Source organism: Herpailurus yagouaroundi, unplaced genomic scaffold, assembly GCF_014898765.1.
Source record: "Herpailurus yagouaroundi ecotype Mexico unplaced genomic scaffold, PumYag 203, whole genome shotgun sequence".
NCBI lineage: Eukaryota > Metazoa > Chordata > Mammalia > Carnivora > Felidae > Herpailurus > Herpailurus yagouaroundi.
Genome location: NW_024412434.1, coordinates 27,400,600 through 27,427,267, shown reverse-complemented (window position 1 = coordinate 27,427,267; position 26,668 = coordinate 27,400,600). Strand labels below are relative to the sequence as shown.

The 26,668-nt window shown below is 43.9% G+C and overlaps 2 protein-coding genes across 5 annotated transcripts in view; one reads left to right on the top strand and one right to left on the bottom strand.

Moving 5' to 3' along the window:
- The window catches only part of KIN (Kin17 DNA and RNA binding protein), a 42,030-nt gene extending 39,138 nt beyond the window's left edge, over window positions 1–2,892 (bottom strand). For both annotated transcript variants that reach the window (XM_040451493.1, XM_040451494.1), the window contains exon 1: window positions 2,723–2,892. In XM_040451493.1, coding sequence (XP_040307427.1) covers window positions 2,723–2,836 — 114 coding nt within the window. In that variant the 5' untranslated portion in view covers window positions 2,837–2,892. The remainder of the gene's footprint in view (window positions 1–2,722) is intronic.
- A 144-nt stretch (window positions 2,893–3,036) lies between these two features.
- Window positions 3,037–23,341, top strand: ATP5F1C (ATP synthase F1 subunit gamma). Of its 3 annotated transcripts, XM_040451488.1 has the most exons (10): window positions 3,037–3,167; window positions 12,971–13,005; window positions 13,473–13,604; window positions 16,017–16,221; window positions 17,048–17,191; window positions 17,523–17,587; window positions 18,734–18,889; window positions 19,326–19,422; window positions 22,549–22,585; window positions 23,201–23,341. In XM_040451488.1, the coding sequence occupies exons 1-9, from the start codon at window positions 3,112–3,114 to the stop codon at window positions 22,553–22,555; spliced, it is 897 nt and encodes a 298-aa protein (XP_040307422.1). In that variant the 5' UTR covers window positions 3,037–3,111; the 3' UTR covers window positions 22,556–22,585; window positions 23,201–23,341. The 3 variants fall into 3 exon arrangements, with proteins under 3 accessions (XP_040307422.1, XP_040307423.1, XP_040307424.1); XM_040451489.1 differs by lacking the exon at window positions 22,549–22,585; XM_040451490.1 differs by lacking the exons at window positions 22,549–22,585; window positions 23,201–23,341 and having other exon boundaries at window positions 19,326–19,426.
- Window positions 23,342–26,668: the final 3,327 nt, after the last annotated feature.

Here is a 26,668-nt window from a genome sequence, read left to right as displayed (position 1 = left end):
GGAGTCGCAAGGGGGTGGGAGCAAGGGCGAGGGAAGTGGATTCTATATTCCGTTTAGGAATGAGAGAGGATCAAAAGCCCTAATTACTCACATTTTTAGGGCAATGAAACTCTTCTCTGTGAGATGATAATGGATATATGCCATTACACACATTTGTTCAAAACCGGAGAAATGTCCAACATCATGAGGGAACCCCACTGCCAACTGTAGGCTTTGGTGGTGAAGATGTGAAGCACTAGTCTGTTGCCAAATGCTGATAATGGGGAAACTGTACAAATGTGGGGATGGGGTGTGTACAGATCTCTGGACCTTCCACTCATCATTGCTGTAAAGCTAAAACTGCTCTAAAAAAAATAGTTTATTTTTTTTAAGCCCTAATAACAAATCCGATCCATGGCTTTTGATTGGGTCTTGGTTTTAACAAAAACTTAAAAAAAATTTTTTTTTAATGTTTATTTTTGAGAGAGACAGAGTGAAAGAGTACAAGCGGGGGAGGGGCAGAGAGAGAGAGGGAGACGCAGTATCCGAAGCAGGCTCCAGGCTCTGAGCTGTCAGCACAGAGCCCGACGCGGGGCTCGAACTCACGGACCGCGAGATCATGACCTGAGCCGAAGTCGGATGCTCAACTGACTGAGCCACCCAGGCGCCCCTATGCTCCATGATTTTATTTATTGTTTTTAAATTTTTTTTTTAACGTTTATTCATTTTTGAGAGACAGAGACAGAGAGTGAGCAGGGGAGGGTCAGAGAGAGAGGGAGACACAGAATCCGAAGCAGGCTCCAGGCTCTGAGCTGTCAGCACAGAGCCTGACGTGGGGCTCGAACTCACAGACCGTGAGATCATGACCTGAGCCAAAGTCAGACGCTCAACTGACTGAGCCACCCAGGTGCCCCGAAATAAAAAAAAACTTTTAAAAAGTGTTTGTGGGAACAAGTGATGAAAATGTGAATATGGACTGTGTGTCAGACGACATAAAGCAATTTTTATTACTTTTTTTTGTGTGTGATGACATATATTGCGGCTACGTAGAAAAATACCCAAATATCTTAGAGAAGCGTACTTAAGTATTTAGAGATGAAATGTCCTAGATGCTTGCAACTGACTTTAAAATATTTCTGAAACAAGTAAGGCTAGGCGAGTTTCTTAAAATGTTCAATACGGGTAATGGAGATACAAATGTTCGTGGTATTTGTCTCTAGTTTTCTGTGTAAGAATTTCACCTTGACTGTTAGAAAGAAAGAACAGGAGGGGCGCCTGGGTGGCTCAGTCAGTTAAGCATCTGACTCCGGATTTTGGCTCAGGTCACGATCTTATGGTTTATGAGTTAGAGCCCTGCATCAGGATCCACGCTGATGGTGCAGAGCCTGCTTGGGATTCCCTCTCTCTCTGCCCTTCCCCTGCTTGTGTGCTCTCTCTCTCTCTCTCTCAAAATAAATAAATAAAACTTAAAAAAAAAAAAAGAAAAGAAACTGACGGGGCACCTGGGTGGCTCAGTTGGTTAAGAATTCAGGTCTGGCTCAGGTTATGATCTCGCCGTTCACGAGTTCAAGCCCCACGTCGGGCTCTGTGCTGACAGCTCAGAGCCAGAAGCCTGCTTTGGATTCCGTGCGTGTGTGTGTGTGTGTGTGTGTGTGTGTCTTTGCCCCTCCCCTGCTTGTGTGCTCGCTTTCTCCCTCTCTCTCTCTCTCTCTCTAAATAAACATTAAAAAGGGGGGGGGGAGAACTGGAGACAAATGAAAAAAGAGTTAACTGCTTCACTGTCAGTCAACGTGAGTCCTACTTAAGCATCTCATCCCTCGCCTGCAGAAAACACTGGAGTGGATTATTCCAATTACCCAATGTTCCGCTGTACCGACCCAATCCAATTCAATATCCGGAGGAAAAATACGACCCTGTCGCTAGCCTGCTCTCAATTCTTCAAGGGGCTTCGTCATCCACCTCACTAATGTGAAAACGTACAAACGCCGCTGGACGGCATACAAACCTTTTCGAGATCTGCCCCGAGACCCCTTGAGCCACTGTACACATAATTCACTGACTTAAAGCTCACAATCTTCCCGGTAGGTACAATTCTTATTCCCACTTTACAGATAAGCAAACGGGCAGGGGGAATGTGAGTAACTTGCCCAAGCCTACACAGCTAGCAAGTGGCGCCGCTAGGATTCAGAATTCTGACAGTCTGGCCTCCAGTCCACGATCGTCACCACACAGTCCACGATCGTCACCACAGGGAGTAATATCCTGGGCCTGGCACACTGTAGGCGCTCAATAAATGCTTGTTAGATGAGTAGTGTGCCAGAGCTTAGCTGTCCTTTTTCATCTGATCCCGAAAAGAGGGGTGAATCCCGATCACCTTGTTTCTCTGGAGTCACGTCAAGTCAGAGATGACTGTTACGGTCATTCCCCGAGCATCGGGCACTGCACCATTCAACTGCCCCGTTTTATGACAGCTCGAGTAGCATCCCGTGTACGAGAGCTGCAAAGCCTCCTATTTCATTTCTTTTTGGCGGAATATCGTGGAGGAATGAGGCGTCAAAGATCACTGGTTCCCCTAGATAAACGCTGCAGGTCAGGATGGCGGTACCGAGTTGAGTAGCTGACTCGCCCAGCGCAGAACCCACACGACCAGGACCCGAAGTTCCACTCCCTCACCCCAGCGTCAGGGACTTGAACCTGGATTTCCAGCAGGGCCCCGCTTGGGGCCCCATCCAGGCCCGCTTACCTCGTCCCGGCACTGCTTCTGGCACATCTGGCAATACCAGCGCAGCTTCTGAAGCCCCTTGGATTTGATCCTGTTGGCGATGGCCTTAGGGGTAAGGAAATCTGACTTGCCCATCGCGACCACGGTAGCCACAACTTTGCTGAAGCGCCCAGCCAACCGGAAGCGGAATGAAGCTGACTGGGGCGGGGGCGGGACAAATACCAGCCGCGAGCCGGAAGGAGGTGGGGCCTCGGAAGGCTGGCCTCCCCCCAACGCTCGCGAGGCTTCCCTCCGTCTGGCGGGAGTAAGCGAGACTGAAGGAGAAAGCGGGGTGGGAGGGCGCGTTGAGAAGGTCCCGCGCCTGCGCGGTGAGGCCTGTCTGACCGACCTTCAGCGGGGCCGGTATCACCATGTTCTCTCGGGCGGGCGTCGCGGGGCTCTCGGCCTGGGCCGTGCAGCCGCAATGGTATGGCAGCTTGCGGAAGGACCGGGAGGGTTGCGAGGAATGGAAGAGCTCGGTCAGGGGGAGGCGGAGGCGAGTGGAGGCGAGTGGGGCTGGACGAGGGTCTCAGGGCCTGCCAGGCCTCCTGTCCTACGGAGGCCCCGGGAAGCCCGGGCTGCAGGAAGCGCCTCCGATCCGGGGAGGGCGCGCGAAGGGACTGCGGTGACAGCAGGGTCTCGCCACGTCTCCTGAGGCGGGGTGGGGCGGGGTGAGGGCCACGAGGAGCGGTCATCCGGGACCTCGGGGTTGAGACTTTAGTCCCAACTGATTACAGGGCTGGTCTTGGATTCACTCAGCTAATACCCGCTTAGGGAGCTCCTACTGCGTGCCGGGTGGCGAGTGTCGTGGAGGCTTTACCCGGGCGCACAAAGTGAGGGGGAGGGGGGACCTAGGGCAAGGTCTAGGGGAAGGTTAAGTTGTGCTGTGCGTCCTTGACGCCTTTTGAAACCTTCTGGTGCTGGGCAGGGTTTGCTTGAGCCAGGAAGGGCTGTTCGATTCAGCCAGAACGCGTGTTAAGCACTTAACATGTAGCAGGCTCTTTGCCGGGCACTGCGGAATAAATAAGTGTCCTCGTGGGTTTACGGGAGTTGGGGTGCAGACGGGACCTTAAGAATCCGCCTGATGGCGATCGGAAGGGAAAGACAACCTAGCACTCTCTTGAAACCATTATGCTGAAGCAGTAACCCTGCAAGGTCATGAAATTGTCCCAAGGTCCCCAGGAGGACGAGATAGATGGCTTTTGAGCACCATCTGTAACTGCAGTGCAAGTTTAAGGATTTTAAACATTGGCTTCGGGGCGGGGGCGGACTGTATATTAGAGGGCCAAGCAGTAGGCAGGTAAACGTTGGTTTGTGGGTGGTACCGTATAGTAGGATGAAATGTCTTAAAGCTAGACAGAGTCTGAAAGAATTGCAGACACGGTGCTAAGGGGATTATTGGCTAAAAGCAAGCTGAGTGTAACAATTCCCCGGTTTTACGTAAAGGAAGAATTCTAACGAGCCGCAGTGCTAAACTAGGTTTTTGTGTCCTGATTTATGTGAAGGAACTGTAAGACATTAATTGAAATAGGTACGTTTTTCATTACGCAAAGAATCATCACCATATTCAAAATTTTTAGGGTAATGGGGGAATGAAATCTGATGTGAATACCTGCGCAGAACTGTTGGTGGATTTGCCTGCCAAGTCAGATTTGTTTCTAAAATTGAAAAAGAGCATTCGTGGGAACTAAGTCAACTTAGTTGGATTCTCGGTCATGTAGGTTGTCCCATTTGTTAGGCACTCAGCACACAGTTGTTGGGTGCCTGCCCTGCGCCAAGTTGGTAGCGTGGAAAGTACTGAAAAGTGATGGCCTTAAGCTCTGTGGGTCAGCCTTTAAGAAATGGAAAGAGTTCTGAAACAAGGACAAAATACTTTGCATAAAATTGTAGCAATGACTTTTTTAGAAACCGTGTAAGACAATTTGGAGATCTTATAGTAAAGGATTGTCCTAAATAAATAAGAGTTGTTTGACACTTTGACACAACCACCACTGGGCTCCTAAATTGGACCCTACATTGGCAAATACAGGTTGTAGTCCGACCTTGATCTCTTTAGAATGCTGGTTTTAAATTGGTAGGTTATGAATATTCATCCAACGTTGACAAAGCATTTTCATGTATCCCATTACTCTGGGTGCCCTTTTGGTCCCCACTCATAATTGCCTTTTAAATTCAGAAATGAAAACCATCTTAATGTTTCACACCCCACAGAATTAATTTGGAAGGGGAGAAAAATAGCTTTGCCTCTACAAAACCATGAAGGGGCATTTCCTCTGTTGTGTTTTGGTTACTAGAAACTTTAAAGGGGCGCCTGGGTGGCTCAGTCGGTTAAGCGTCTGACTTAGGCTCAGGTCATGATCTCACGGTCCGTGAGCTCGAGCCCCGCATCGGGCTCTGTGCTGACAGCTCAGAGCCTGGAGCCTGCTTCGGATTCTGTGTCTCCCTCTCTCTCTGCCCTCCCCTGCTCATGCTCTGTCTCTCCCTGTCTCAAAAATAATAAAAAACATTTAAAAAAAAAAAAAAGAAACTTTAAAAATGCAATTTGTTAGGGGTGCCTGGGTGGCCCAGTCGGTTGAACGTCCGACTTCGGCTCACGTCATGATCTCACAGTCTGTGGGTTTGAGCCCCGTGTCAGGCTCTGTGCTGACAGCTCAGAGCCTGGAGCCTGCTTTGGATTCTGTGTCTCCCCTCTCTCTGACCCTCCCCTGCTCGTGCTGTCTCTCTCTGTCTCAAAAATAAATAAAAACATTAAAAAAAATTTTTTAATGCAATTCATTATTATAGTTTTTATTTCAGGGAGGTTAGCTTACTAACATTGACTAAATATTAGGCTTAATTAAAGTCTTAGTGAAATTATGTTAATTGTTTAGGATATCAGTAAAATACCCTAAACTTCAGGAAATTAAACTTGTTTTAAAGTAGCATATGGGGCGCCTGGGTGGCGCAGTCGGTTGAGCGTCCGACTTCAGCCAGGTCACGATCTCAGGGTCCGTGAGTTCGAGCCCCGCGTCAGGCTCTGGGCTGATGGCTCAGAGCCTGGAGCCTGTTTCCGATTCTGTGTCTCCCTCTCTCTCTGCCCCCTCCCCCGTTCATGCTCTGTCTCTCTCTGTCCCAAAAATAAATAAACGTTGAAAAAAAATTAAAAAAAATAATAAAGTAGCATATAAGAAAATGGAAATAAGAAATTTGGGGAACGGTCTTCAAATTAGGGGAAATACATTTCTGTTTCCTTGTCTTCCACATTCTCTGAAATGGAACTGTTTTACAGTAGCATGCCAACAGCCATAAATTGAATTATACACACTGACAAGGAAGGGAGATGCATTTCAGGAGAGGAAAGGCAGATTGCATTCTGAGATTGAGGTAGCAGATATTTGCTTGTAAATGTAAGAAAATGTGAGGCATCAGAGTGTAGGATAGGAGACCCACTCTGGAGCCAACTACCAGGATTTGAATCTTGACGGCCACTCACCTGTCACGCTGCACAAGTTACTCACTGTCTCTGCCACCGTTTCTTCCTTTGTTAAACGGAGGTAATAATCGTGCACAGTTCATTGGGTCAGACTGGAGATTAAGCGAGTCCATATTTGTAAAGAACAAGCGTGGTGGGGGAATGCTGGTGTGGTTCCAGATAATATAAACTCAAAGATGAAGAAAGCTTGATGCAGTTCCTACATAAAAATGGTTACCATACTTGCCAACAAGACTGGATCTTCCTGGGTGGTCGTTGGTGAAGAAGGGCCAGGGAGTCGTTGTTTGGTGGAAAGGCAGGTGATGGACTTTCAAACAATCATTTACTGTTAGAATTAGACCTACTTCGTAATTTTCCTTAAGAATTTGTTGCTGCTGCTTCCTTAATGTTTATATTATATGACAGTATACACCTTAACATTCTTTCAAACTATACTTCAAATGAAGAATCATTCACCTAGCAACCTCACTCCCTCCTCCACTACTTACAGCTTTGCTAATAATGCTGTATGATCACGGCACTTGATGATAATCCACTACCTGTGATTTTTCTATCCACTGTATTTGATAGGTTTCAAGTTTTTCCAGTAATCTCCTGAGATTTCTCAGGACGTGATGTGGTTTTCCAGAACATACAGCTGATTCAGAACTTTGTCTTCATTTGCAAAAATTATATATACGGCCAGCTGCGCCAAAAGAAAGTTGGGATCATCTTATGGTTATTCTGTATGTACTCCAATTATACTTAAAGTAACATACGGGCGCCTGGTGGCTCAGTCAGTTAAGCGTCTGACTTCGGCTCAGGTTACGATCTCGCGGTTCGAGGGTTTGAGCCCTGCATCAGGCTCTGTGCTTACATCTCAGAGCCTGGAGCCTGCTTCAGATTCTGTCTCCCTCTCTCTCCGCCCCCCCCTTGCTCATGCTCTCTCTCTCTCTCTCTCTCTCCCAAAAATATTAAAAAAAAAAAAAAAAAAAAAAGAATAATAAAGTAACACACACATCTTTAGAACTGAATGAAAGCTAAACATGATGAGAGCACTTCAAAATGGGAACATAGGGCATGTACACAGCATAAAGAATCACAGGAGATCTTACCTCTTCATACCTCTCACCCAGGATACTTAAGGAAACCAGAACATTTTGTGTTCATCCAAATATGGCATGCAATTCAGATTTATTCCCTGTGCCATTCTCTGACAAGAAACTTGTGTCTGTTAAATTGGAATATTTGCCTAAAACCGTAATGTCCAATATTTCCTTACAGTCTGTAAATTTAGAAAGTTTGGGGTGAAAATTTTTATATACCCCCCCCAAAATCATCAAAAGTGATGTTGCTTTTCAAATGCCATTATGAAAAAATGTTAAGGGAATGGTCAGTATGTCAGGTAAGTCTGTAATGGAATAGCAGAGCTTGTCACTATTTGACAGCTCTTCTCTTTTCCACCACTGGATCCATTCTTATAACCTAATCTAACACTTTTCATGCAGTCTCCTTCCTCTTTATATTTCTTTCTCTGTGGCTGCGTAATACTGGTAAAGTACGTTAAGTCAAGAGATTTTTTTTTTTAATTTTTTTTTTTTAACGTTTATTTATTTTTGAGACAGAGAGAGACAGAGCATGAACGGGGGAGGGCAGAGAGAGAGGGAGACACAGAATCGGAGGCAGGCTCCAGGCTCTGAGCCATCAGCCCAGAGCCCGACGTGGGGCTCGAACTCATGGACTCACGGACCGCGAGATCTTGACCTGAGCCGAAGTCGGACGCTTAACCGACTGAGCCACCCAGGTGCCCCAAGAGATTTTTAAAAACAACAGTTTTGGTTATAATCTTCCAGATTTTTTTTATGCACATAAACAATCAAAAAATTAGATGATATAACAATTTCATAATCTACGTTTTTGAAGGTATTGTTAACAGACTTTATTTTTTAGTACAGTCCCAGACTTACAGAAATATTGAGCCTATAGTACAGAGAGTTCCATACACCCACGTCCCACTCTGGACAGGTTCTCCACTTACTAACATCTTGCATTAAGTAGCATGTTACATGTACTACAATTAATGAGACTATTGATACATTATTAAGGTGCATAGTTTCATTAAGGTCACTCTTTGTTGTATGTTCTGTGGTTTTTGACAAATGGGTAATGACACGTATCTACCATTATAGTATCATACAGAATGGTTTCAGTGCCCTAAAAATCTCTCCCCGAAATCCCGGCAACTACTGATCTTTTTACTCTTGCTATAGTTTTGTCTTTTCTGGAATGTCAGGTAGTTGGAATGATACAGGATATAGCCATTCAGATGGGCTTCTTCGCTTAGCAGTAGACAAAGTTCCTCCTCCGTGTCTTTTGTGGCTTGACAGCTTGTTCATTTTTACTGCTGAATAACTCCACTGTAGGGATGTACCAGTTTGTTTCTCGATTGGTTCGCGTATTGAAAGACATATTGGTTGCTTCCGGGTTTTGGCAATGGTGAATAAAACTGCTTATAAACATTTGTGTGCAGGTTTTTGTGTAGACCTGTTTTCAGCTCAGTTGGGTAAATACCTAGCAGTATGATTGCTGTATCCTATGCTAAGACTGTTTAGATTTATAAGGAACTGAAGCCATCTTCCAAAGCAGCCGTACCATTTTGCATTCCCACCAGCAGGCAGTGGGAGTTCCTGTTGCTACATGCACATCCTTGTCATCATTTGGAATTGCCTTTTTTTTTTTTTTTTTTTTTTAATATAGCCATTCTTGGGGTGCCTGGGTGGCTCGGTTGGTTAAGCATCCATGACTCTTGATCTCGGCTCAAGTCATGATCTCATGATTAGGTGCGATTGAGCCCCACGTTGGGCCCTGCACTGACAACGGGGCACCTGCTTGGGATTCTCTCTCTGCTCTCCCCTGCTTGCGTGTGCACACATGTTCTCTTTCTCTAACTAAATAAAAACAAAATAAAAATGTAGCCATTCTTCTAGGTGCGTAGTGGTGTTTCACTGTTTTCATTTGTAATTCCCTAATGACTGCATAGCTGAGTATCTTTTGTATGTGCTTATCTGCCATCTGCCTGTGTGCCTCTGCGAGGTTGGTGTTCAGATCTTTTGTTCATTTTTTATTTGGGTGGTTTTCTTACTGAGTTTTAAGAGTTCTTTGTATATTTTAGATAACAGGCCTTTATCAGATATGTGTTTTGCAAACATTTTCTCCTGGTGTGTGGCTTCTGTTGACGGTGTCTTTTGCAGACCAGAAATTTTTAAAATTAATAAAGTCTAGCTTGATCATTGTTTTTCTTCCATGGATCATGCTTTTCATGTTTTATGTTAAAACTTACATATTATCCAAGGCACCTCGATTTTCTCCTGTGATACCATGTAGAAGTTTCATAGTTTTGTGTCTTACATTTATTTAGACCTATGATTCATTTCAAGTTAATTTTTGTGAAAGGTATAGGATTAATTATCTAATTAATTATTAATATTGATAATTATCAGTTATCAATATTTTTGCATATGGATGTCCAGTGTTCAGTACCAATGTAGAAAACAGTATCCTTTCTCCATTTAATTTCCTTTGCTGCTTTACCAAACATGAACCAGTTGACTGTATTTGTATGGTTCTATTTTTGGGCTCTTTTTTCCCCCCTGTGCTGTATCGTTTGTTCCCCTGACATATTCCATAACTGGAAGCCTGTGTCTCCCACTGCCCTTCACCCATTTTGCCCAACCCCCACTCCTCCACCCTTCAGTTTTGTTCTCTGTATTATAGGTCTCTGTCTACTTTTTGTTTGTGTATTCGTTGGTTTTTGTTTTCAATTTCACTAATTAGTGAAATTTTTGAGCTCTCTCCTGTCTTCCACTGATCATTTGTCCACATTGTCTTAGGATTACTGTAACTTTATAGAAAGTCTTGAAATCAGGTAGTGTCCCTTCTCAGGCTTTGTTCTTCAATATTGTGTCGGCTCTTCTGGGTGTTTCGCTTTGCCAAATAAATGTTAAAATCAGTTTGTTGATATATACAAAATAACTTGTTGAGGTGTTTCTCTAAAATTGTATTCATCGAGTTGGGAAGAAGTGATACTTTAGCAACATTGAATCTTCCTATTTATGAATGTGGAAACTCTCACCATTTATTTAGATCTTTTTTTTCATCAGTTTTGTAGTTTTCTTGGCACATATTTTGTTATGTTTATATGTAGTTTTTTTCCTGTGTTTTTTTGTTGTAAAATATACATAACATTAAATTTACCATCATAATCATTTCTAAGTCTATAGTTCTATGATACTGTTTATCTAATTTGAAATTCCAATTGTTCATAGCTGCTATAAAAAAATGAAATTGACTTTTGTATATATTGACCTTGTTCCCTACAACCTTACTGTAATTGGTTCCAGGAGGTTTTTTGCCAATTCTTTGGGATTTTCTGTCTTTTCTACAGACAGTTGTGCCATTTTTAAACAAAGGCAGCTTTATTTTTTCCTTCCCGATCTATATACCTTTTATTTCCTGTTTTGTCTTAATGCATTAGCCAGGAATTCCAGTACAATGTTGAATAGGAGTTCTGAGAGGTTATCCTTGCCTCAGTCCCAATCTTAGGGGGAAGCTCCTAGTTTCTCATCATTAAATGAAGGGGTTTTTTTCTTCGTTTGTTTTGGTAGATGTTCTTTTTTTTTTTTTTTTTTTTTTTTTAATTTTTTTTTCAACGTTTATTTTTATTTTTGGGACAGAGAGAGACAGAGCATGAACGGGCGAGGGTCAGAGAGAGAGGGAGACACAGAATCGGAAACAGGCTCCAGGCTCTGAGCCATCAGCCCAGAGCCCGACGCGGGGCTCGAACTCACGGAGCGCGAGATCGTGACCTGGCTGAAGTCGGACGCTTAGCAGACTGCGCCACCCAGGCGCCCCGTAGATGTTCTTTATTGGGCTCAGGAAGTTCTTTATTTGCTGAGAGTTTTTCTTTCTTTTTTTTTTTTTTTTTTTTACCATGAATAGGCATTAGATTTTGTCAAAAATTTTTTCTGCATCTATTGACTGTATGATTTTTCTTAAATGGTGAACCAGCCTTGCATACCTGGAATAAATCCTACTTGATCGTGGTGTATAATTCTTTTTAATACGTTGTTGGATCCAATTTGCTATTCTTTATTGAGGAATTGTGCGTCTGTGTTGATGAGAGGTAATGTCCTCTAATTTTCATTTCTTACAATGATTTTATCTGGTTGATACTAGGGTAATGTTGACTTTAGAGGATTAGGAAATGGTCCCTCTTCTTCTCTCCTTTGGCACCAACTTCCATGCTCCATCAGTTACAGATCTGTCTGTACCTGAAAGTCTCAAAAATCTCACGTGTTTTCCAAACCCATTGGACCTCAAACCCATTTCCACTTCATCCTAGGGTCTTTATAAATGTCATTTTCATTAAAATTCGTTACCTCCAGTGAGATCATCCCCACCCAGTTTTTCGGTCTTGGTTAATGACAACACTGTCTACTCAGGTCATGAAATTAGAAATCATTCTTATTGTTTTCCTTTTCACTCTTAAGAACTTGCCATAAACCTAGGCTCCTGCTGCTTTGCCAACATGTTTAGTTCAGGTTCTTGCTGCAGCAGCCCTGTGAGTCTCCATGTTGTCAATATTCCAACGTCATTGTATGCTTGTCACTGACTTTATGTTTGGTGCCACATTGTCTTATTTAGGAGGGCAGCACTCCTCTTGTATTTATCTCTCGTGTGTGTGTGTGTACGCATTTAAGTCAAATCTGTATTTATTTATTTTGGGGGGTGGGGGCAGAGGAGAGAGAATCTCAAGCAGGCCCCACGCTCAAGTGTGCACCTGAGCTGAAATCAAGAGTTGGACACTCAACTGACTGAGCCACCCAGGTGCCCCTAAATCAAATCATTTTTACTTTTGTGCATTAGCACTTTAATCATGAAGACTAGAAAGATATTTAATGCAAATCTTTAGTTCTACGAATCTTGTTTATGAGATAATAGCATGCTTCTCGTGGTCACAGACCATGTCCTGGAGCATAGTAGCTGCTTGGTACATGGCACCTGGCTGGCTCACTTGGTTAAGTGTTCAGCTTTGGATTTCGGCTCAGGTCATGATCTCACAGTTTGAGAGGTCAAGCCCCCCCCAATCAGGCTCTGCACTGACAAGGTGGAGCCAGATCGGGATTCTTTCTCTCCCCCTCTTTCTAATCCACCCTGGTTCAAGCTTGCATTCTGTCTCAAAATAAATAAATAAACTTAAAAAAACTTAAAAGTATATATATTTAAAAAATGAAAATAAACTGTACTTTCACACCTGTGATCATGTTAGAATGTATAATTGATCCTAAGTGTTGCTATGAAAAGGTTTCAGTGAACTAAGGAAGTCAAGGTAGCATTTTCAAGGTGGCTGACCATAGTTTTAGGTATAGCTGGATAGCCTAACAAGGGGCAGGACTTTCCTATTGTGGAAACAGTCTAGGCAAAGGTGGGACTAGACATGTGTGAACACCATTTGACTGCACTGGAAGCTTTGTGTTGTTGGCTCAAACAAAATGAGGGCTTTGGTGATAGGGTTTGGTGTCCGTATTAAGGACTAAATATATATAAGTATGTGTTTATAAATATATGTTTGTATGTATACGAATATATGTATACGTCCTGCACGTGATGGATTGTTTCTTTATGGGGCAGTGTTTAAATTTATTAACTTTGAAGGTTTTTCTTGTATAGTAGGGTGATTTTTCAATAAACTAAAATATTTTTAAAACCTTTATTTTCAGGATCCAAGTTCGAAATATGGCAACATTAAAAGATAGTAAGTACTTAATCTCAATATGTAATTAAGAAAAACCAAATTTTGACAAATAATCAAAAATAGGCCGCTTTAGCCCATTGTATGTTTGGTCAAATTTGATAAAATGAATCTAGGTCTTATGTGTATGACATTGACCTTGTTTTAGAAAAGACCAGCATGAGGTGACACGTGGTTGTTCCGATGCTGTCGTCCGTAGGATGACAACAATGTGACTAGAGAAAACTGTATGTAAATGTTGTAAGAGTATAATGTCCTGCTGTCTGCGGCCATCCCGCCTGTCCTGTCCTCCGTGGCAGCCAGGCTTCGCCTTTGCTCAGTACGCATTCTGACTTGAAGCCTCATTTAGCATCATGCTGTTGCCTGATGGCCTAAGTGCTGATTATTCTACCTGGCAGTTTAGAAAGATATTTCGATAAATTTCACAAGTGAAATGATCCTATTATCGTAACAGCACTTCTGTTTTTCAGTTACCAGACGGCTAAAGTCGATCAAAAACATCCAGAAAATTACCAAGTCTATGAAAATGGTGGCAGCAGCAAAATACGCCCGAGCCGAGAGGGAGCTGAAACCAGCACGAGTGTATGGAGTAGGATCTTTGGGTAAGAGAAGAGGACATCACAGATTAGGAGGAACCCTGAACATGAAGGTCACCACTGATGACTTTTATCTGGTGCTTACCGTGATGACAGGCCTGTTCTGAGTATTTGACATCACTGGTTTTTCACAGCAGCCTACGAGGGTCAGAGTTTCCCGCTTCACAGATGAGAAACCCTGAAGTCGGGTCGCTTGCCCAGGGTCACCTCCCGACCTGGTTTGGCATCAAAGCCTGTCTGTTTGTTAACCACTGTATGTGGCTCTGTGAATGCTGAAAGTACTCTGAAAATCTTCCTAGATTATTAAATATACAATCAGGAAATGGGAAATGCGGTGCATTCAGATCAGGTGCTTGACTTTGTCCTGTTGGACTGTGATGTGCGGGGTGGGGAGGTGGTCCCTGCAGTGGAAATGACTGAGCAGGCACGGATGGGACTCATGACGGCATGAGTGGAATGTTTGAACGGCAACCGCAAAGAAGGCAAAATTTGCTTGTTTCCAAATTGGAGAAAATTCACGTCTCATCTGTGTGTTAATGTATCTACCTATTAGATGTAAATCGCCTTGTGCAGTTTTCCTGTGTTCTTCCATATTTTTTAAACATCCGTTCCTACTGGCAAAATTATTGCGTGAGAAAAGGATAGAGCACTAGGCCCGGGTGGAAACGGCGACTCACTTTAATAACAGCACGGTTAGTTTCACGCAGCAGGTACGGAGGAGAGTTGATAGGTTGGTTTCCGCGATCCTGATCACCTCCAGCCGTTTGCTCTCATCAGTCCTATTCGCTGCACAAGAAATACATAGCACGTAGTTGGTGGCTTAGTAAAGATTGGTTGGTAAATCACTGTAGCCTGTTTGTATGAAAAGAGAAAGTCATTTCACGATTCACCTCTCTCGCTGATATGAGTGAGTATAATAAATTTGTTTCCCTCCAAAGTCTATAACTACAAAATTATCTAATAAAGAAGAAACTGCCTTAGATGTCAGATTAGACTATTTGTGATAAAATAGTAAAAATTCAAGCCAAGGCTGCCAATCTGTTCTGAAGTCCTTTATACCAAATATTAACTGCTAGATATTAAGTGGCTGATCGTTGTAAATATTTAAAGTCTTCCAGCAGGCATCTTACGCTGCACAAATATAAAGCGTAAAAAGAGACTTAAAGAAATCTCGCTGCTCCCCTGCACTTTGGAGTATTCGCTTTCTGCTTTCTCGTGGAGGGTTCTTGGGTGCTGGCATATGAGAATCACTGCTCTGTAATGAAACAGGGAGCAGCAGGACTTTGGTTGAAACAGGTGAATGTGGCGGCCAGGAAAATGCACCGTGCGGCGGCGAGGGCACTGGCCACGCGAGCTCACCCTGCACTTGCACCCCGGCCACGCTCCCGTGGCCTGGGCTGAGCCGGTACCAGAGCCGGCAGGAGACTCAGGCAGGCACATTCCAGGGAGACTTGCGGCTCCTCGGCAGGCAGACTCGCTGAACTTCTCCTAAACGGCACAGCGGTCTGGGAAGCTGCCACCCAACCTCTCTTCCCTCCTTCCTGAGGGTCAAACCTGCGTCATAATGTGATGGCTTGTTTGTCTCCTTCCTGCCTTCTCCCACAGCCACTTCCTCTCCTTCCCCCATAAATCCCCTCAAAATCCTGTTTGATCCACTCTTGGCCTGTGCTGCTTAGAAAACTAGACTAGCCAAGCAAGGTCGTTAAAGCAGTCCCCAAAATAAAGTGGCATGTGGGGCACCTGGGTCGCTCAGTCGGTTGAGCGTCTGACTTCGGCTCAGGTCACGATCCTCACGGTTTGTGAGTTCGAGCCCCGCGTTGGGCTCTGTGCTGACAGCTCGGAGCCTGGAGCCTGCTTCTGATTCTGTGTCTCCCTCTCTCTCTGCCTCTCCCCTGCTTTACACTGTCTCTCTCAAAAATAAACATTAAAAAAATTTTTTTTAAATAAAAAAAAAATATAGTGTCATCTGCTATTTTAATGCCAACAGTTTATAAGAGGCTTGATATGCAGATTATATGAGCACGTCAGTAAATATTTGCTTCCTACTTTTTTGGTTATATACTGAATATTTATTTGCATTCTTCAGAAGTCTGCCATCTAGATAAGCTGGTACTCTAATTCAGGCCCCTTTACAAGTTCTTTAATTATACTAGAGATTTCTTTTAGTCAGTACTTGAGGTAAATTGGCCATTAAGTGGCCCTTATCATATAGAGCCTTTATCATACAGAGATTTAAACCTTTATGGTTTTCAACTGGATTGTAAATGGAGTAAGTACAGTTTTGATTATATTAGTTAGATGCCACCTAAATGTAACTTCATGATTTTGAAAACAGTCAACTTGTAAATAGGAATTATTGCTGTATTTGGCGTGCCTTACATATTTTAAAATTCTTGCTTTTGTTTGTTTGTATTTAAGCTCTGTATGAGAAAGCTGATATTAAGGCGCCTGAAGACAAGAAGAAACACCTCCTAATTGGTGTGTCCTCTGATCGAGGGCTCTGTGGTGCTATTCATTCCTCGGTTGCCAAACAGATGAAAAATGAGGTGGCCACACTCACGGCAGCCGGGAAAGAAGTTATGCTTGTTGGAATTGGTGATAAAATCAGGGGTATACTTCATAGGTAATTTAGATACCGTTTATGTTTAGATGGGTGCAAGCATGAGTAAATGGGAGTGTCTTTGATGGTTAACGTCAGCAAGGTGTCTTTTTTTTTCATTACCTGTTTTTATACCCCCAGAGAGGTCTTGGTTTTGTTTTTATTATTTCAGGAGTTTCAGAATATACAGATTTCTTCCATTATTTACTTGTGTTTCTCCTTCATCCAACCCGTAAGTGGAATGCAACAGGAAAAGCAAAAGCTGTTGGCCTTTTAAAACACATGAGGACTGGGGCGCCTGGGTGGCGCAGTCGGTTAAGTGTCCGACTTCAGCCAGGTCACGATCTCGCGGTCTGTGAGTTCGAGCCCCGCGTCAGGCTCTGGGCTGATGGCTCAGAGCCTGGAGCCTGTTTCCGATTCTGTGTCTCCCTCTCTCTCTGCCCCTCCCCCGTTCATGCTCTGTCTCTCTCTGTCCCAAAAATAAATAAATGTTGAAAAAAAAAAAATTTTTAAATAAATAAATAAAAAAAAATAAAACACATGAGGACTCTGAGAAGCCAGCACCGCCTGGAAATGTCAGAAATGAACAGTAGTTAGTTGAGATCAGAAGAGAAATAAAGACATAGAGACATATAACACGAGAGAGGCCTGATTATTAGTTGTTAGTTCCCGCAGCCACTGCAATAACGATAGTGGATGGAGCAGCTCAATTCAGGGAACGCTCTCCTCTTTCCCCCCACCGCCCCAAAAAAGCCTGACCCACGGTGATCATACTTTTCCTTGTTCCCTGTGTTATTTCAGCAGAAATACTCCTTTAAATATTCTGTGTGATCTCCTGGTTCTCTTGTAGGACTCACTCTGACCAGTTTCTGGTGTCCTTCAAAGAAGTGGGAAGAAAACCTCCTACTTTTGGAGATGCGTCTGTCATTGCCCTTGAACTACTAAATTCCGGATATGAATTTGATGAAGGGTCTATCATCTTTAATCGGTTCAGGCAAGAAAAATTTAGTATTCAAAGCTTTTTACTGCTCGTGTTCCTATTTTAAAATAAGGAAATGCTTAGTGGACAGTTGAAAATATTGTTTTGAGGGACGCCTGGGGTAGCTCGGTTTGTTGAGCGTCTGACTCTTGATTTTAGCTCAGGTCACGATCCCAGGGTCATGGGATCGAGCCCCACGTCGGGCTCTGTGCTGAGTGTGGAACCTGCTTAAGATTCTCTCTCTCTCGCTCTCTCTCTCTCTCTCACTCTGCCCCACTCGTGGTCTCTCTCTCTAAAAATAAATGAAATAGGATTTTGAGGTTTACCTCTGCTTTATGATTTCTAGGTCTGTCATCTCCTACAAGACAGAAGAAAAGCCCATCTTTTCCCTGGATACCGTTGCAAGTGCCGGTAAGTGGTTTTTGTGTGAAAAGTGTTTTCTGTGTAGAAAGGAGAGATTGGCACGTTCAGGAAAACAGTGTTTGTTAGGATGGCCTGTCTCCGCGGGAGCACATGATGTTTGGCTCTTTCTGTCACCGTCCGTCAGTGGTTTCCATGATCATTGGTGACTCTCACTCCATTCCTTCATTAACTGAACGTAAATAAACAAGTCATTAGACTTGCTTTCTGTTCTCAGGGATCGGAGAGCCTAGCAGCATTGGCTCTGCAGGCTCTGGGGCCCCGCTGGATGAAGCACAGCACAGTCAGGAGCCCAGGGGCAGCCCTGTGAACGGTGCTCACAGTAATGCACACTGACCCACACGATTCTCTCGTCTCAGCATTTGAGTGGCGTCATCATTGCTCAGTGAAGCATCCTAGACATAGTATTCTAGAACCGATTTTACTTTCCTGAGGCATTCTCCCTTTCTACATATTTCATCTGTTGAGGTGTACGCATTGTAACATTTCGATGTGCCTGAAGTTGGGGGACGCTTCTGCTGGCCAGTGGCGGGTCATTTTTAATTGACGATGGTATTTCTTTCTTAATAGTGTACGGTAGGGGTTATCAGCCATAGTGTTTTAAGTCTGATGCACTACAGTACTGTTAAGATGAGTGTCGGCTTCTAATTCTGCCCCCCTTCGATGTTCACTTCCCTCGCATTCTCCCGATGGACACGTGCAGGCTTCCCCAATAATCACATGGCTAATTTGGGATTTTTGTATTCCACTATACGAGTGTCAGTTTTGTCATTAATTCTTTTGTGAAAACCTACACCCACAGATTTGTTGAGTATTTGCTGACGTTGTGCCAGGCACTCTGATGCCCGAGGACTTCAGAACCGTGAAATGCAGTGACGTTACTTTAATTGTTGGCTTCTTTGTTTTTATTAGGCGTTTGCAGTGAAATATCAAATGCTTTGTTTACACATTATGTTGCGCTGAAAATCTGCTATAATCGGTAGTGTGGAAATGGATGAAACTTTTAGAGCTGAGTGTTTTCACCTGTCTTACCTTGTTTTCTGCTCTGTAATTAGTGAGGTGTTTATTGGTAGGCTGCCTTGATGAAATCACTGTGCGCTGCATAACTTCAAGGAAATGTCTGACTCGTCTTAACAGAGAGCATGAGTGTCTATGATGATATCGATGCTGACGTGCTGCGCAATTACCAAGAATACGCCTTGGCCAACATCATCTACTATTCTCTAAAGGAGTCCACCACGAGTGAGCAGAGTGCGAGGATGACGGCCATGGACAACGCCAGCAAGAATGCCTGTGAGTGCACGGTGGATCTCTTCCGAGAGGCTTCTCTTGCTGGGAGTAGCATGAACACCTCGCCTCAAATCATCACCGTTAACTAGACCAGGAAACAAAAGAGCAAGGATCTCGCCCCGGTTCTGCCGCTGATTCTATGACATTTTTGACCAATGATCCTCTCTCTCCTTGAATTTTCTTATCTGGAAAGATAAAAAAAAAAAACTAATGTTCTCTGCTTTAAAAGAAGTATGTCTTACTTGGCAGGCAGTAAAGTTGCAAGTATTTTGAAAAGGTATCCGTGGAAGTGGTAAAAATACCTTCCTGAAATTCTTTTGAGAGGCCAGTTCGGGTACCCCAAGCCATGAAGCAGCATACACCTGTGAACGTATTAATGAACAAGTTATGGTCTCGTGGTGTTAGGCTTTGCTGACTAATCCTTCTGTTCTGTTCGCAGCGGAGATGATTGACAAACTGACGTTGACATTCAACCGCACCCGCCAGGCCGTCATCACGAAGGAGCTGATCGAAATCATCTCTGGCGCCGCGGCTCTGTAAGTAGTGGCGGGCGGCCTTCGCACGCCCTGCCTCGCCTCCCTGGGTCTGCCGGCTCACCGCCCGCATGTTTGAAAGTGTCAGTTTTGTTTTGCTAAAGGTAGAACGATCCGTTGCTTAACCTTGGAACCTACTCTTAGGATATAAAGATTTGGTGAGAAGGCCTGTCTGGTTTATTCTGCTTGTTTTAGCTCTGCCTTTTGGGCTTCGTTTCTTCTTTTTAGAAATCAATATATTGCTAGCTTTCATTTTCCTAAAGCATTAGGAATAAGGATGTGGATAATTCTGTATCATTTATAAAATCTGTCTTCGGAACTTAAAACATCATAAACCAAGCTTTTGAAGTACAGGATTGGTTTGGGATTTGGTTTCACATAAATCTTGGGTTTTTTGGTAAATCTTGTAGAAACGTTCTTTACTTACTGAGTTTTCTATGTCAGTATAAGATAACGTACCTTTTCCTTAAGAAGTTTCTTGGTTGTCTAGATATGTTATTTGTTGTGAAATCACAGTTAAGAAAATGAGGATTCTGTTTTAAAAAATGACTAAATTGAACACCCACTATGTACTAGCTTCGGTGCTAGGGAGTGTCAAAGGGTGTGATACTTTCTGTCAAGGGATGGACATTCTAATAGCATAACAAACATACGCAGGTACTTGTGATGCGTGATAGAATGCGTAGTAAGTTATCTTCGACTCGTTCTCACGCCCTACTAATTAGTCACTAAGCTTTATAAATTTTACCTTCAAATATGGCTTGAAGTTTTCCCCTTTATGCCCACTTAATGCAGATCCTTGTCATTTCTCTCCTGAATTAAAAAAAGATACCGAGTGCATAGTCATCCTGCAAAAATACCTTAGCGTGAGATATGTGATCCTGTTTTTCCTGGCCACCAATACTCTCCAGTCTAGTCTTACCGCTACCGTTTCTCACTTCCCTTGAACTTCAACCACATGAATGTACTTCGCGGTCTACAAATATGTCATGTGCTTTTGCCTGAAATGCCATTCTTTTCTTCCCCTTGCATCCTGGATTCTTCGGCTGACAGACTCCCATTTGTCTTGCCTGCTCTGAGAAAATCCTTTCTACCAGGAAAACCTCCTCCACAGTTTGGGTGGGGTGCCCTTCGTGAACATTCCATGCTTCCCTTTATCAACAATTACACTATTTTATTAGGAATTGCCTGTGTACTCCTGTGGCTTGGGAGCGGCCGTGTCTTACTTCTGTAGCCCTATCACCGGGCACATGCTTCCCCAGTCAGTATTTGTTGAGCAAATGGGGGATGTTCCATAAGAAGTGGAAGTTCAGGGGCGCCTGGGTGGCGCAGTCGGTTAAGCGTCCGACTTCAACCAGGTCACGATCTCGCGGTCTGTGAGTTCGAGCCCCACGTCAGGCTCTGGGCTGATGGCTCAGAGCCTGGAGCCTGTTTCCAATTCTGTGTCTTCCTCTCTCTCTGCCCCTCCCCCGTTCATGCTCTGTCTCTCTCTGTCCCAAAAATAAATAAAAAACGTTGAAAAAAAAATTAAAAAAAAAAAAAGAAGTGGAAGTTCAGGGCACCCGGGGGGCTCCGTCGGTTAAGATCCAAGCACGATCTCACGGTTTGGGAGTTCGAGCCCCGCGTTGGGCTGTCTGCTGTCTGCACAGAGCCTGCTTCGGATCTTCTGTGCCCCTCTCTCTCTGCCGGTGTCCTGCTCGCATGCGCTTGTTCTCACTCTCTCTCAAAAAGAAAGAAACATGTTTTTAAAAAAAGTGGAAGTTCAGAAGAGGGAGAACTAATATCTCACTGGGTATGTGAGAATGTGGATCCATGTGTAAAACTCGGATAGATCGATTCATCGCTAAAGTGACATTTAAGCTGGTCCTTAAGTATTCTCTCTCTCTCCAGGGTAGAAACCGGGCGGAATGTCTCAGAGACACAAATAATGCTGTTGGAGACCGTTCCATATGTTGTCAGTCGGGTCCATGAGCTTTGCCAGCCCAGGGGTCCTTGGTCTTCCAGTTTTTCAAGCCTCACGTGAAGGCCGACCCATCTCTCAGTCTAGTCACCGACGCTGTGTCAGCGTCCCAGAGCGCAGGCAGCGGGTCGTTCGTTGTCCTCCTTGCCGCCCATCCTGGGCCAGTGCTGAGCTGTGCTCCTCTTGGTGTCAAGCGTGAGGAGGCCTGGGGGGAAGTGCTGCGTTCCGAAAGTTCCAGGGACTGTGGGACCCAGAGCCAGGATCTTATTTTCTCTTGAAAAGGGAGCACTGGGAATAGAATGTGAGGACACGACATCTGCGGAATTGAGGGCCGCACGCTTTCTTGACCAGAAATGTGAGAAACCTGGCCAAAGAGGAGTGAAATCAAGGGGAGTGAGGAGAGGGAGATTGGGACGTAAAAGTCAGAATTGGAACAGAAGATCAGAAAGTCAGAAATTGGGGTGCCTGGGTGGCTCAGTTGGTTGAGCGGCCGACTTCGGGTCAGGTCATGATCTCACAGCTTGTGAATTTGAGTCCCATGTCAGGCTCTGTGCTGACAGCTCAGAGCCCGGAGCCCGCTTTGGATTCTGTGTCTCCCTCTCTCTCTGCCCCTCCCCTGCCCATTCTCTCTCTCTCTCTCTCTCTCTCTCTCTCTCTCTCTCTCTCTCAAAAAGAAATAAACATTAAAAAAAAAAATCATAAATTGACCACTAAATTTTTGCTTTCTAGAAAGGTAGTCTGAATCCTTTATTAAGGGTTGGCTGTGCAGTCCAAGACTGGATTGTTCACCCAGGGCACTGGCCTGCTCTGTAATCCATCAGTTATTCCGGCTAAAAACTTTACTACTTAATACAGACACTAGATTATTGAGTAGTAGGTTATACTGTGTGCTATTGATAGAAAAAGCAGTGGCTTAAATTATACTTGCAGAGTCTTGCCTTTTTGCATGAACATGGTTTTATTGTTCTAACCAGACTGAAATTAGTTAACTTTTTGTAACAGTCATTGAATCTGTTTTAAAGGAATATTTTGGGAACTAATTTACATGATCTACTCCAGACACTGAGTGAGGAAATGGATGTTTTTAGTTGGAAATTATACCTGATTAACTAGCATGGATTGCTTCTTGACTGGTTTGTTTTGTCTTTTTCTTCTAACGTAATAACCAGGGATTAATGAAAACCAAGTTTCATCCTCAGACGAGAGGTAAAGTGGTATTATTTCATACATTCTCCCCAAACCCCTCCAGAAGAGAAATCCGGCAGATACAATTGAAGCTGATTTAGCAACAGTGAAATGGATTCTCTGAGATTTAGGTTTTGGCCCATTTAGAGTAGTTGCCAGCTTGTGGTAGCGTATGGGAAATGCCAGGGGGCTTTTTTCTTTTTTAAGATTTATTAAATAGACTTTAAGGATAGAGAATTGGGATTATTTTGAGATACTAAATAGAGATTGGTGAAGAGTGGTGGTTCTCAAACTTGGTGGTGTCAGGACCCCTTCACGTCTGATACAGTAGAAGAGGGCTAGATTCTCATCTGTCTGTACTCATTCTGTTCTGATATTACAGGCCATGTAGCCTCTGGAACATGCTACCATACAGGCTTGAGAATGAGTAAAACAGGCAAATAAGAAAAGAGCTTTGCCCTCACGGACCCCACGGAAAGGTCCCCAGACCAAAATTCGAGAACAACTAGTATATAGTAACATTTTATTATGTAAAGTCAGTTCTTTAAATCCCACTTGAATATATATTATCTCTTGAAACGTCATTATTTTCCCCTTCAAAACTGATTTTTATTTGCTCTGTACTTTGTTTTTCAGGTAAAGAAGGAAAATTCAGCCGACTGATTTCGTTTTTAGGTTACTGCTGTCCTCCTTGTCAGAAGAAATTGTTGAAACTACTAAAGACAGCAAGATGTTTGTAAATTATCTTACAATAAAGAACTTACCATAAGAAAATCACTCTTTTCTTACTATGTATTAACAATAGTTAATAGTTTTCAAAATGAGATTTTAAAAATAATTAACATACGGTACCTGGGTGGCTCAGTCAGTTAAGCATCCTATTCAGCTCAGGTCATGATCTCACGGTTCGTGAGTTCAAGCCCCGTGTCAGGCTCTGTGCTGACAGCTCAGAGCCTGGAGCCTGTTTCAGTTTCTGTGTCTCCCTCTCTCTGTGCCCCTCCCCTGCTCACGCTGTCTCTCAAATTTGAATAAACATTAAAAAAAATTTTTTTAAAGAGTTCTTCAGATACTTTATTATTTTACCAACAACTATTTTCATAAAAATGAACTGAACAGGGAGTAATAACAAAAACTGGTTAGCTACCGCAAACCTGTAGAGAACAGTACTGACACCGGGAGAAGGCTGCTGAGGGAAGATAAACTGAACAGAATCCAGAGTCATTTCCCAGCTTCCCTGAGATTTTCCAAGAGTCACCTGATGGGTCCGTGAATGAGGCTGTGAGGCACTGGACAGACACAGAAGTGTGTTCAAAGTACCGGGTAACTTTCAGGAACGTTAGCAAGGAATGGGTGCTGTGGCGGGGGGGGCGGAGAGCATTTTGCTTCCAAACACATTGGCCTGTCTCCAGTTTCGAGGACAGTAGAACACTTCTGTGAGGGTGAACTGAGGGTTCTAGACAACATGGCAGGAAGAAACACGGGAATTTGAGCACACTCAACAGAAACAATCTGTTAAGCTGAACATGATGTACCGTCAGGGTTCGGAGGAGAAGACCATAGTTGTGGGGCGTTGTATCAGCCCTCTCGGTTTGTCTCTGGGGTGTGGATGTTCTGGTCTGTTCGTGGTCCCAGATCAGGCACATTGCTGTCCTGGGTTTGCCGGCCTTTCTGAGGACTCCCTCTGCCTTTCCCCTGGGTTGGATCTCATTTTCTGTGTCCCACGTCTCCCTCTCTGATACGCTAGTGGGACACAGCTTCCGGGTAAACCTTTGAAGACCTTGCAGATCTTAAAATACGTTTTCCATGACGTTTTAGTGGAGCAGAGTGGGTTGGAATCCCAGCTCAACCCTTGCCAGCTGTGTGATCTTGGGCACATTAATCTTTGTCTTGTCACCTGCAAGATGGAGGTGAAAGTAGGACTTGCCCCACAGGGGCTGTGATGAAGATGGAATGAGCGAATCTTTACAAAATACTCAACCTGATGCACGGCGAGTGCTGAGTAGAGAGTGATGCCACCGGTGTGCACGGGGGCTCCTGGGCCTCTGCTTTAAGCCCACCCCTGGCACGGGCTCTCTTGTCCCAGTGCCCCCCAGTACCCGGTTCTTCCGTGTTCCGCCAGGACCAGGGCCCCCAGAGTGAGTCAGAGCCCTGCTTTCAGGATGAAAGTTCAGTCCTCGGCTCCTGGGTCCTCGTGGGTCAGCAGACCGGCACACACCCTGTTCTTCGAGACGGCGGCCACCCCTGGTTCCCTCTGCTGCAGCTCTCGCAGGAAGTGCTGTTTCCTTAGCACCGCTGGGTCTCCCCTCAAATCCACTCTCGAGATAATGACTTCATCTAGAGAAAACTCGCAGGCGGTCAAATTTCACTGTTTTCAAGTGTATATAATGCAGGGATTTTTAGTATAAACACGGAGTTACGCTCTAATTTTATATACACTGTCGCACGATGAATTGTTCCAGAAGGCATTTATTCACCCAGCACTGACGACCTGCTTGATACTATGCCGTCTGTGGGGCATTTATCAGTGAATGGGATGCGGGTAGAAGCCGCCCTTCTGAAGTGCACGGCCAACAAGAGAAGGAAGGAGGAGTTGAGTTGGGGGCATCTATCAAACGTTAATTAAATTTGAGTTGTATGTGGGAGATCCAAATGGAGATTAGATGCAGTTAGTTACACTAGTCTGAAACTCGGGAAAGATTTGGGATAAACTTATATTGGGGAGTCACCCTTTTATATAACCATGAAAATCAATGGGGTGAATCATATAAAAAGAGGACAAATACTTAAAAAGTAGGCAAAGGCATTAGAAGAGAAAGCAAACATTTGATACAATTGTAACCACTGTCTCACTTGGGGAGGAGGGAGACACATGAGATGGGAAGGAGGTAAGGAATATGTAGTTAGGGATTTGAATCAGAGGCATCAGCAAGGACTTAAGACTTAGGAAATACTCATATGTTCTGGTTTTCTCCACTAAAGGGCTCCTGAAGCAATGACATCCCCTGTAGTAATGAAGGTCAGGTAGAACCCGTATCTTGGCTTCTAAATACTGTTCATCACTAAGAAGAACCAGAGCCCCTTAGAGAGATGACTGATTCGAAGTCTAGGGCTGGGAAAAGCATCAGGTGAGCCTGGAAACTCGTGCCACAAAGTAAGGAACCCCCCCGATGAATGACAGGGGCGTGCTAAAAGGACACAGCAAGTGGCCTGAACCCGGCCTCTGCTGGCCAAACATGGGACAATTTAAGCAGCAAAGAATAATAATGGTTAAGAGATTCTAACTCAGTGATACAAATCAGTCTCTCACCACATCCTAATACTGTACTAGAAAAAATGAGGGAAACTTACAGAGAAATCACCGCTTTGTATAACAAAGCAGTGAAAGGTGGAGAAGTAGGCTATTCAAACAGTCTCAAAGTATCACCTTATAGATTACTTATTAATCTCAAAGTTAAAAAAAAAAAAAAAAAAGATGTCTTACAATGGAGAGACCGGTAGATACTACCTTTACAAATGACCAGACTTTGTCACTCGTGATGGCACAAAATGATCCTTGCTGTTACCAGGGCAGAAAGTACAGATCACCTGAGGAGGAATATTGTTGCCAAAAAGGTTTACCTTGAATGTAATCGGGTGAGAAAACAACCAAACACTGCAAGACATTCTATAAAATAACCGTCCAAAAAAAAAAGTCCTAGACTTTGCAAAAATGTTGTCAAAAAGACCAAAAAAATAATAATAAATAAATAAATGAAAGTCGTACAGACAAGTGGGGGACTGCTCTTATTGAAAAAGACTTTAGAGATGACAACAAAATGCAATGAGTGATTCTTAATTAGTTTCTGGACTAAAACAAAGCTAGGAAAGGCATTTGGGGACCATGGGAAGGTCTCAATATGCACTCGATACTGGCTAATACTAGGAGTTTCTTTGCGTGTGACAATGGGAATGTGATGTAATGCAAGGTGCGATGCCCCTCCCCCCCCCCAGGCCCCCCAGCAGGACTAAGGGATGTGTTCCCCCAGCTTCCGGAACACCATCCTCAACGACTTAACCCTCTTTGGGATTGCCTCAGCCAGAGACTGCCCTGCCCAAGGTCACAGC